This window comes from Myiozetetes cayanensis, unplaced genomic scaffold (genome assembly GCF_022539395.1).
Source record: "Myiozetetes cayanensis isolate MyiCay16 unplaced genomic scaffold, myiCay2020 scf18, whole genome shotgun sequence".
Classification (NCBI taxonomy): Eukaryota; Metazoa; Chordata; class Aves; order Passeriformes; family Tyrannidae; genus Myiozetetes; species Myiozetetes cayanensis.
Window position 1 is genome coordinate 11,169,574 of NW_026087389.1, and position 12,201 is coordinate 11,181,774.

General features: G+C 43.1%; 1 protein-coding gene across 3 annotated transcripts in view; it reads right to left on the bottom strand.

Moving 5' to 3' along the window:
- CHCHD6 (coiled-coil-helix-coiled-coil-helix domain containing 6) overlaps nucleotides 1–11,581 on the bottom strand; it is a 109,261-nt gene extending 97,680 nt beyond the window's left edge. The window contains exons 1-4 of one of the 3 annotated variants that reach the window (XM_050313027.1): nucleotides 11,428–11,581; nucleotides 9,686–9,815; nucleotides 8,737–8,791; nucleotides 7,751–7,877 (exon numbers count right to left, since the gene is read on the bottom strand). In XM_050313027.1, the coding sequence (XP_050168984.1) occupies nucleotides 7,751–7,877; nucleotides 8,737–8,791; nucleotides 9,686–9,815; nucleotides 11,428–11,517 (402 nt within the window). In that variant the 5' untranslated portion in view covers nucleotides 11,518–11,581. The remainder of the gene's footprint in view (nucleotides 1–7,750; nucleotides 7,878–8,736; nucleotides 8,792–9,685; nucleotides 9,816–11,427) is intronic. The other 2 variants (XM_050313026.1, XM_050313028.1) reach the window with 2 other exon arrangements.
- Nucleotides 11,582–12,201: the final 620 nt, after the last annotated feature.

The window sequence follows — 12,201 nt, forward strand, 5'->3', positions numbered from 1 at the left end:
ACTGTTTCTCTGTCACGCTGCCCCCCAGTGCAGACACCTCTGCCCATCTCAGGTAGCTTCTTTACCACCCTTTGGCCATAAGCAAGGCATATCAAGACATATATGTATGTTAAAGTTCCAAGAAAATGTGGCAGAAGCATTAAAGCCAGTTTTTATGGTATTTAGGGAATGTAACAGAAGTGATAACCAGGGGTCGGTCACCTACCTCACATCCCTATCAGCTAACAGTGTAAGAGCAATCAAACTGTTTCACTGAGGGTAAACTAATTTCCTAGCTATTATACTGGCCTTTTAAATTCATAATCTTACTGTCTTTCAAAAAAAAAAAAAAACAAACACACTCTTTCTAGTCATAAACATCAAGGGAAATTTCAGTGATCAAGGATCACTGATTCAAGATTCAAACACTGTCATTTTTTAGATAGAATACAATGACTACTGTAAAGCTATCACAAAATACTAAATTAAATATATGTATTATTCCAAATACTCAAAACCAGACAAGTAAATTCATAACCCAAAAATACAATTTAACCAAGCTGGTAGGAACTACGTTCTTCCAAAATTCTCAAATCTTTATACCTGTGACAATGTCATACCACAAACCATATCCCATTTGACTAGTACTGGCTCATAGGAAATGAAAGCCTACTGAAACATACTAGTGCATGACCAAATCTCTGTTGCTTATACCCCACAAATTAGCTACAAATTAGAGCAGAATTCTATTACTCCACAATAGTTTGGCAGTAAAACAAAAAGATGCAGTACTAGCTTTGCTGGACCATTCACAGAAAAATATCAACATATTTCCTATTTCTTTATTAATTGAATATTTTGTAGTTATAGACAGAGGAAAATGAAGGGCAACCTTACCTTTTACTTCTTAATGAAATAGCTTTACAGTAACCCTAAATCAGAACAAAGGAATCTTGAACAAGTTTCTGTGGGGTATATAAACTTGGTAGACAAAAAAAAAAAGAGTGTGAAATACAGGCACAGGAGAGTTGAAGGCAAGACAGGGGAAGTAGGCAGCACCACAGACAACTTCAATTTGTTGCAGCTGTAGGATTTAAAAAGAGGCCAACCTTGTGATAAGGTCCCTTAGCCCAAGAGACTACAAAAATGAGCTCAGACGACCATCAGCTGCTGAAATCTGCAAAAACTCTCCAAACACAAATTAACCTTCAGTCAGGAGATAAAAGACTAGCTGCAGAAATTGGAAGTTGTTAAAAAAATGCTATAAACGTCTGACAAATCATAGCAGCAGTAGCAGGAAAATTTGCAGTACATCCACAGCATCTTACCCATAGTCAGATAACACCTTCGCCTTCCCTCAAGAAAAGAGGAGGTTTTCTTTTGCGTTGGCTGTGTTTTCACTTTCCGCCTTTATTGTAGTGCACATTCTCCAAAATTGCTTTAGTTAAATTTAGACCTCACTGATGCTCCAGAGACCAGAAGTTATTAGCTTGCTGGAGGTAGAAGACATGTAGATCCTCACCACGCCAACTTAAATTTAATGCAAACCTTTTCAAAGTCCACCATTTAATACTCCAAGATTATTTTCCACAGGGATCCCTTAAATGTTTAATGGTTTCATTAAAAAAAAAGTAATTCTTCCACTGCAGAAATATGCTCACTTTTATAGTAGAGGGCAGCAGACAAAGAAGAACCCAATTGTGGGGAAAAAGAGGGATGTTCTGGCCCAAGACTAGATAATAACAGACCCCTAACAAGTCTCCACACAACACACTTTTTTCAGGAGAAAGTCTAGAAAAAACATCTCAAGCTTACACAGCAAGAATGAAAGGGATACAAGGGACAAACAAGGACTGGAGTTATTTAAATCCCTCTGTCAATAGCTTGCAACATTTTATAAAGTCATTAAGGATCAAACCTAAAAACACATCTTTCCATTTGTACCAACATATTTAAAAGGTAGCCTTATTCAATTAGTGAAAGCAATCAAAGACAACTTCCAGCCAAAGATCCTACACCTCCTGCTAACCTAGTCAGGACCCCACCTGGTTCTGCAAGCACTGAGGGCAAGTCTGGGTATTGGACTCACAGCACATAAATGCTCTGCAAAGAGCCAAACTGCATGAAACCACGTTCATCCAGAGGTGTTGCCCCCAAAACTGGCGGTACCCACACTGCAGGTAGGAATGCAGGTTCTAATAACTAAATGCACCACTCAATTTCTAAGAAAACAAAAATTAATCTGAAAAAAAAAAAAAGGTGTATTTCCTTTGGCAAACACATGGAGATACTTTGTGCTAATCACTGTAACATCAATGAAAATTGAACTTGGAAGAAAGATAACTGAATGGGCTTTTACCTCATTTTGCACTATTATTTAAAACAGGCTTCCATACTTTCTGATTTAAATCAATGCTTTCTGTCTCACCCATAAAAAACTTCAATCAAGAAATATTTACAGAAATTAAAGAGCCAGTAAACACTAAACACTAAAGATTTGTGCTAGCAATGTCTCCTCCCAGAACCAACCTATTTCCTACACACAGCTTTACAAATTCTGCAATTCTGTAACTTCACAAAGAGAAGGGTTCAGCTCAGTGTGTGCACTGCACTTCAGCTGCAGAGCCCATGGGACCCAATAAACTGTGCCTGATGTGAGCAGTTCGCAAACCATAATGCAAAGCTCACAGAGACAATACCTTTCATTACCTCAACTCAAATAAACAGGGAGGAAAAAATGACAACTTTTGACAATAGAGGCCTGACCTCAAAACCAGCAGTGTCACTTTACTGACGGCCCTACACTGTCACGGTTCCAACAAACACTGTGCTACTGCTGGACCTCATCCGGCCACTCCAGCTTGTCACAATGATAGGAGATTACACACAACAAACCCCCAGGTAATCTAGAGATGCTTACCTATGGCTAATCAGCCAGGATGAAGCTGATCCCCAGCTTACCACAAAGTAAATGAAAGCTTAAACAAACTAAATCACGTTCAGCATCGTTTCTGAAACCATCTTCAGTACCAGCTCAGCTGCATCTGCAGCTGATACTGATCAACAGTAGGCAATTCACAGCAAAAAAACCTCAAGATTGGCTTGAAGGAAATATAAAGGAAATTTTCCACAAGTGAGCCAATTGGATTATTCCTTCACCCCTACAGAGTAAAGAAGAAAACACAACTCCACCTGATCACTCCCCAGCTAATACCAAAATTACCAAAATGACCAATTACTATCAGCTACTGGAGCAACCAGAAACAAACCCCAATCCATTTCCTCCATGCCTATACTCCGAGCCAGCAAGTCACAACAGTGCAATGCTGGAACCATCTGAAAGCAAAGGTTGCCATCCAGCAAGCCAGTGAGCAGGGCACGATCAGAAACACTGGGAATGGCAAGCTGCCCATGGTAGACAGCTGGAGAAACTTTCCCAGCAATTTAGGAATTCTGTGCCCAGTCTGTTTTCACGCAGCAACCAGTGCCCATCAGTCTGGTCTCACAGTGCAAAGTTTGTCCTCCTGTCACCCCACCTCTGAATTCATTCTTTCAAAGTGAGAAGGAAGATGACGACTTTTGGTCAACAACTCTGACCAAGCCATTATCCTAGGGGTATTAAATGGGGAGATAAGAACTTCAGGGCTTTGCACAAATCATATTAGTTCAATTCTCAAATCCGGGTAATGCTTCTTTTCAAAGTATTAATTTCATTTATTCTATTTGCTCTCCCTCTGTCCTGATAACACAAGTGCACATGGCCTCTAAATGAGATCCTCCTATTTTATAAGTTATAATCCTCCCTTTCTAGAGTAGTAATGAGATGTCTTCACTTAATCGCGTTTATTTCCCCCCCCCCAGCTTCTGCTTTTATCCATTCCCATTCCACATTGATTTGTCTCAAAGGTTTCAGTGAAAACCATCAGGCAGGGAGCCACTGGCTCCAAGAGGCTCCTGATGCATATGCTGCACATGCTGCACAGCCTTCAGAGATTACAAAAGCAGAAAGGAGGAAAAAGAGCAGCTTTGCTTGCACAGTTTCCTTTGTTAGTAAGAAGGAATTAAAAAAAAATAGAAACCCCAAAGAACTGTGACGTTAAGAGAAGACATTTTGATTAATTGGAATGGAGAAAGGGAAGACTTCTGGTATAGGGGACCGGTGAAACTATTCACAGCATAGTGAAGCAGTTAAATAACTTGACTCTGATAACTTTGCAAGTTCCTCATGCTAGAAATAGAAAAGGATTTAAAGATAGCTGTATTAATTCTTGGGTATTTTACATGAGATGTAAGGCATGCCACCAGCATTAGTTTGCACCCCTGGCCTTGCTCTGAAGTACTGTACATATAATCCTTGTTGTATTGTTAAGTACCCACAACATTAAATTATTCAGAGAGTCCAGTCACCACCGTGATCCTGTAGTGCTGTACAAACAAACAAACATTTTATCTCTTATACAAATTGGGGAGAGTTCTTCTGCAGCAGCTTAGCAGACTATTTTCACTTAAGCCAGCCCCCAGGGTTAATCAAAAAGCCATATTCAGTCAACAAGGAAAGTGAATGCTGCACTGTTACTCAAAGAGCTGTTTTGCTTCTTAAACTAAAGCTTTAAGGAGTATTACTCAAAACCTAAGCTATCTAAAAGGTAAGTACCTTGTTCAAAGTCATTAAAAGAAATAGAAAGATCAAGACAAAAATGTAGAACAGAACCCAGGTACTTAATCCTAAATCCCTCTTGAAACCAGTGCACCACTTCAAGGAGAAAAAACGACCAAAATCACATCAACCACAATAAAATAACAGTAAGTTTTAATTTACATCCTGCCCCATAAAAAATGAAGTAACTGGCCCCAGAAGCTGTCAGCAAGTTCCCCATCAAAGGTTAATTCTAGTGCACTCTAGCTCTCTTCAACAATGTGCACTATATAACAAGACTGAAATACTTCATAGCAATATTGCTAATAATAAAAGTGAGTGAAAATCATAAAGAACAGATTAAATGACAAGCAACGTTCAGCAGAATCAAAATGAAATCACTTCAAAATACAGCTATCATACTTGGATTTATGGTCTACAAGTGGTAACATTAAAAGAAAATGTTCCAGTACTGCTAGAGACAACAGTACAACAGAGGGCTGCTAATCACCAAACTATTGATATGTTAAAGGCACAGGGCAGCTCAAGATCTTTCTCCAGATATTAAAAAACAAACAAACAAACAAAACTTTTTAATTATACACAGCATGATTCTAAATTTTTACTACATTAAGTGCTGCTAGAAGCAAATTATTCCTTTATTTCTCTCATGGGACTTGCCTCATTTTTCTTTGGCTTCCATAGTAGGTCACAACAAAAACAAAAACAACCCTGGAAGCTTTTCCCTTATAAGTGTAAGCACATAATGTCCAGTGCCATCTGCACCTGGACTACCATTAGGTACCTTGAGTTCCAATACCATCTTCTACCTGAAAGAGAAGACTGACACAGAAGAGATGACAAGCAGCTCACACCCAGTATTTGCCCCACATGCTGGGGCTAAAAAGCAGAACAGGAAACATTCAGGCCCTATTCCAGATAAAGGAAGATAACAATACTGGAAGACAAAGGAAAGATATGATTCGAGTAGGGTTGAGCCAATACAATAAGGTAACCATGCACAAAAGGAAACTGTAGATGAGATAAAGCAAGGCCGATAGGGATCTCAATAATTTAAAGGTCTGACCAAAACAGCTCCTGCTTAGAAGATGACAGACAATAGCTTTGACCTCATCTTTGCAAGGACAGACCAGACAACTCAATTTTTTAAGGATCTTAAATTTATGACTGATCAAGAGATAGTTAAAGAGCAATGAAATTTAACAGTTTCTCATTCTTGCACCATGTTCTGGGCTAACACATCATGGTAAGTATTCATCACAAGGGGAGTCTGATCAGATTTTTGCAGAGCATCAAGTATGCAATATCCAGGTATGCAACACTGCCAAATTAAAAGCTAATTCAGATAACAGAACAGCTTTGCTATGTAAGCAGTCAGGTCCCAACTCATTTTAGAGGTGCCATCTTACACTTCACAAATATTGCTTGACTCTGTTAGTCACATTTCTCCAGCATTATTCTACACCTCCCTGCAGGAGGGTAGGGCTCTACTTTGAGCCTGGCCACATCTTTAGATTGGACAATAAATCCACCAGCTTCTTCCCCTTGCTCTTACAGAAGCCAGTTAATTACATTTATAAAGAGAATATTCCCTTTCTAATGGTCTGCTGACCCAGATGTCCTGTGCAGAGGAATGGCAGTCACCTGCCTCAGACATCACTATTCCAAAGCTCAGCAATGATGCAAGATCCCATGGTCAGGATACAAGAGGAAATTTCCTATGACACAGCTATTCACAAGGTTCATTCCCAGAGCATTAGAGCTACACACCTGCTCTGTTCTGATGCTCTCCATAGGCAGCTTCTAGGGATCACCATCAGAGATGGGCTATAGCTGGAAAGATCTTTTCTTTGAGGTACTGTGACCATTTTTATATAAATTTTATTTATTCAGTCCCCAAACCACCCTCATATTATAGCCTCAAAATGCTCCACAGCCAAGCCATGTGCCTGGGCAAGCCATGCCTATTAGCATTCAACATACAGAAAAAACATGCTCGTAGAAGGATTCTTCATTTAAATCAAGCACAGATTGATTAAGCTACAGCTCAGTAGCATAGAAGAACAACAACAAAGACCATCACCACTCCACTCTGTCCTCTCCCTAAACCATCCTTTCAGTATGTACCAGGCAAGGTGAATTAATCTTAGTCTAGTTCTCAGCATCACAGTCTAAATGAACAGGTAGTTTGACCTCACACTCCAACTCCTCATATCACTGCAGGGCAGGGAAAAGGGGCAGTTCTACTAAGACTCTGCACTGTTTACAGGCAGTGCACCATTGCCATAGTAATGCCAGCATTTAAAAGAAAACAATATGAAATAGTATTATGTCAATATTAAGCACAAATGACAATTGAAATGTACTTCACTGCACTTCTGCCTCCATCACTGCTATGACAACAATCCAGTGGGTCATCTCAGCAACACCAAGGTGCCTAACTAACAGCAAAGGCTGCTGCAGGAAGTCTCCAAAAGTAAGTCTGCCTGCTGGGCAAGAACAAATTGGTTTGGGAGTAAGTGGTGTGCACAAAAACGGTTTATGCTTCCTTGTCCCTAAAAATCAATCTTAGACCTCCTTCAAAGTGTTACAATACTTGACAGTTTTATAACACTTCTTCTGTTATTACCAGTCTCCTAAAAGACTCAGACAAAAGAAGACATTATTACTTTTTATTAATTTGTGTATATGCTCAATTATATTCTAGAAAAAACACAGCAGTCTTAGGATACATCAGGTCAGCAGAATATGATCCTGTATATATTGAAACATTAACTTCATACACTTGAAAGTTCAAAAAAATTCTCAGTAGCTAGACAAGGAGGCCATACCCACACACCACAACTCCCTGCCACAGGTCATGCTGTCCCCAGCACAGCCATTGTTTGTGCCTTCCCCTGCAAGTCTGGCCTTAGCAGCACTGTGTGACACACTGAAAGTGGAGCTTGCAGCTACACTGTGAGCCAAACATTAAGAGATGAGTGGGGGTGAGGAGTGTTTCAGCTTAAATCAAAGTTTCTAAGCTCATCACACAAGTGACATTCAATGAATCCTCCCAAGCAGAGGTATTTTAGCCTGTGCTGCACGAAAACATAGCAGGGCTTTATTACTCACCATCTGGGCTGTTCTCTGCTTCTCCTCATTAATGCTGTTCCTTTCCCTGGCCTCACTGGCTGCTTCCCTTTCCCTTTTGGCCAAACGGAGCAACTCCTCTTGGACCAGAGCATGTTCTTGCTCATACCTGTGTGAGCATCAAAAGTAGAGAGAAGGTGATCAAAGGACTTCTGGCAACGGGGTCATGGCTTACATGGCCTGCCCCTGCCTAGAGCCAAAACACAATTCCATAATCTCTTTGGCACACAGTCTGCTCACAATCCCTCTATTACCAGCAGGAATTCAAAAGCCCAACAAACTTTAAACATGACCTGCAAGTCCAGTGACACACAACTTTGGCACCAACAGTAGAGAACTTCAGTTATATTTAGATCTATTAAGTACTTGATTATGACCTGAAAACAGTGAGAATAGGAAGTAACTAGCTATACAAATACATGCTGCTTTGGAAAAGATCAAGGGACATACAACAATGGACATTTCCTCTCATCCTGTCATTTTTTATCTGGGAGAAGAGAATGAACCCCACCTGGCTACAATCTCCTTTCAGATCGATGTAGAGAGCAATAAGGTACCCCCGACCCTCCTTTTCTCCAGGCTGAGCCCCCACAGCTCCCTCAGCTTGTCCTCATCAGATTTGTGCTCCAGCCCCTTCTCCAGCTCTGTTGCCCTTCTCTGGACATACTTCAGCACCTCAATGTGTGTCTTGTCATGCGGGGCTCAAAACTGAATCCACAGTTTAAGGTGTGGCCTCACCAGTGCCGAGTACAGGGGTACAATCACTGCCCTGGTCCTGCTGGTCACACTATTTCTGGTACAAGCCAGGATGCCACTGTCCTTCTTGGCCACCTGGGCACCCACTGGCTTGTGTTCAGCTGCTGTCAAACGTACGCTCATCGTGCTCAGACCGAATAAAGCACACATGTATACACATACACATTCCAAAAGGAGCTAAACCATTGTCTTTTCCAAGAACTTCACCTCACCTCCTGTACAGTTCCTGCTCTGCAGCAGAGTCACTTGACATTGGTGGATGGATTCCTAGAAAGAAGACCAGAAACCTGTGACAACTACAGTACAAAACAATCCTTCATCACATCATAAATTATTTTAGGAGAATTTCATATTGTCCATCAGGAAAAATTAAGTTTGATGGGTAAGAGTTTGAATTTATGAAACAGTGACACCAACAGCATCATCAATCAGGTACACTGAACAAGGTGTGCTACAGAAACTTTTAGGTGAGGGTGGTAACTCCTCAAACCCTGATATATACTGAAACACAAGCATGGTTTTAGTCCTACTTTCCATTTCCTTCCTCTAGTTCCATTAAGTCTTCCCCTTGACCTCCTGTTTTCCTTGTAATTACAAGGGATCCCACAAGTGGAGATGAAATTATCTGATGGAGTTCAGGCCATCCATAAGGCTAATCTACATTCAGGAAAGATGTAGGCTAACGGCAAACAAATCCCTAAAAGCAAAGGCTGGGTTCTCTAACTTCATGTTACTCTGGATGCCTTAAACAAATCCACCCTGTTAATATGTATCAACAAAGCATATTTGAGAACCAACAGAAATCAAATAGTTTTCTGACCTGTAAAGAAACACAAATTCAGAAATCAAGTTCTCATCATACACTTAGCAAGCTGTATTTATACAGACTACCCTTCCCTATGAGCTTCTTTCCCAAGAAAAAAAAAAAAGCAGCATTTCCCCAACCAACCACAACACACTCCTGGTGCATGCAGTGCATACAAAGAAGACAAGGTAGCTCACCAGGAATGAAAGATAAATTGCTTATTGCATGTTCATCTGAAATCCTAGAAGAGTTTACAAAGTGATACAGGCTAATCAAAGAGCTCCTCTCATAATGAGATAGTACAGTGGCAGCACTACTGAGAGGTGTGTCCAAACAGCCCACTGAGCCAACAATACCTGTAGATTTGGGTTTCCCTTCTGCAGCCAGTGAAGATGGAGCTGTGCCATTGGATGCACGGGGAGATCTCTGGCTGTCCCTTTTACTTTGAGAAGATTCTTTCATTCGGTTCACTACATCTTCAGTGAGCTGAAACATGTATAGGTGGGTAAGACGTTAACCAGGTCAGCTGTTGGTGTACATTTCACTGTGAATGCTCCCTATTTGGTAGTTTCCAGGCTACTACAAAAGTATTGCATTTTTAAAGAACATACCCTATCAGTAAGTGATAAAACCTCCAAACTACTGCCTGACCCTAAAAACTTCACTAGACAATGACAATCTTCCACAACTACTACTGAAGGTGGAAAGAACTGCTAAACAGGTCAACCGTGTGCACAGGGACAAATTTACCAGAAATGGAAGGAAAGGAACTAAACGGGTTTTAAGCCCCTCTATCCATCTTTCTTCCTCTTCCCCCATGCTTGCTAACCCAGCTCAGTATGGCAGAAGAACTGCAAACCGTATGGTAGAGAACAGCTGCACAGCCCTCCCACTCACATAAGGCTGAAAACATTTTTGCAGTCTCAACTTCATTCTCACTCACTGATTTGGGTTCAAACCCATGAAAAAGAAAGAAAAGTTCACTTGGAAGTTTTCTGGCAATTCAAAGGGCTTCCCACAGCGCTGTTATGATTGACCCCTTCCTCCTCCCAAGTGCAAAGGTTCTGGCTCTAGAACAAAATTAAATGTGGCTGCTTCCCCCACTAGGCTGGTCACAGTAGAAGACGTATTTTCAGCTATGCTACTGCCATCCACCTCAACAGTATTTTTAGCATCTTTATTCTACACTGTTATCATGCTCAATGCCTGATTTTAAATCTATGACTATATCCTATTAAAAAAAAAAATCAGGCAAAGACAACTTTACCCCCATCAAACACTTAAACAAGGGGATAGGCACTCTCTTAGCTAACTTTAGTCAAGTAATTAGTCAAAATGGGATAAAAAATGAGTAGCAAAACACACTCTGCAAGCTCATTTCAGGCAGACCTTAGGGGAAAAAACACAAAAAAGCATCAAGAAACAACAGTAGTGAAAATTATGGTAGTATTAAGAAAAAACCACACAACCAACCAAAAAACCAACCATTTCTTAATGGGGAAAGAAAACATTCCTTGATGAAATCACCACCCCTCTCCCGGGTCTGTTTCTACAACACATGCATGTCAATTTCCGATCAAAGTTCAAGCGGCAGCTTTCCACTGTACCTCCTAGAAACACCTCGCCATTCCCACAGTCTCCCATCTCCCTGCCTGTTCAGCCAGCGGAGCTTTGCCAAGACTCTCGGTACCATCACAAGGGCAGAGCTGTATCCTCTCGGATGCCCTCAGAGCCGGGCAGCATCTTTAGCACCAAACTGCTTACAAAGCACGAGGCAGGGACAAAACGGGGTCATTCAGCTGCGAGGAGGGACAGACGGCTGAGAGCAGAGTTGGGAAGGGGAGGTGAAGGGCGGGGGTGTCTCCGCTCAACAACAGCCATGGCCAGGCCCCCAGCCCTCTTTCCCACCACTCTGCAGTCGGCCCATCCATCACCTCTCCAACCCCTGCTCATCCAGCCCTCCAGGTTTTCCTCCCCTCCTCCTTGCCAGTTTCTCCCACTGGCCCCTCCCAGCCCTGCACCTCCTCCCCGACCCCGCGGCCAGACCCCTCCCCATCCCAGCTCCCTGCCCTCCATCACCCGGCCCGGGTCGCCTCACCCTGATGCCCTGCAGCACCCGGACTTGGTCCCGCTCGTCCAGCCCGAAGGTGACCCTCCTGCCGCCGTGGCTGCTCTCGCTGCCGCCCATCCCGCCCGGGGTCTGCTCTCCCCGCCGCACCGGCTGCCAGGAGCGCCTCTGCCCCGGCGCCGCCTGCCAACATCCCCGCGCCCCATTGGCGGCGGCCGCAGGGCGCCCAATGGCGCGGCGTGGTGCTGGCGGCCGCGCGCGGTGCACGCTGGGAGCTGTAGTCCGTGCCGGGGGCGGGCGGCTCGCCCGGCGCAGGAAGGAGCGCTGGGAACCAGCGCGCTCCCGGGATCGCGGGGATCTCAGCTCCCATCCCGGTGCGCCCGCCCTGTGCACCGCCCTTGGAGTGAACACGGCATCAAGCCGCCCCGTAAAACTTCCACTGCCACACGGCCAACTCGCGGGGTTTCTTTACTGGGTCCAAATTATGGGAGGATGGGAACCAGACCACGTGTAGCCACGGGAAAGATAAGCTTCGTGCTTTCCTGGGTTATCTCCTAACTCCAAGACTAATGAACGACGCAGATGTCATCCATCAGGGAGCGTTAAGGGCTGATGAGCCCCCGTGGATGTCCAAGGTAATTCTCCCTCGGCAGCACTGGGACAAAGCATCCTCCCCAGGTTGTGTTGGGGGATATCCCCTCTCACCACACCGGGAATCCCTCATCCACCTCCACACACCGTTTCTCTCCAAAGCCCTCGAGGGAGCTCACCACCACCACCACCACCACATCTTACTCCCATTTC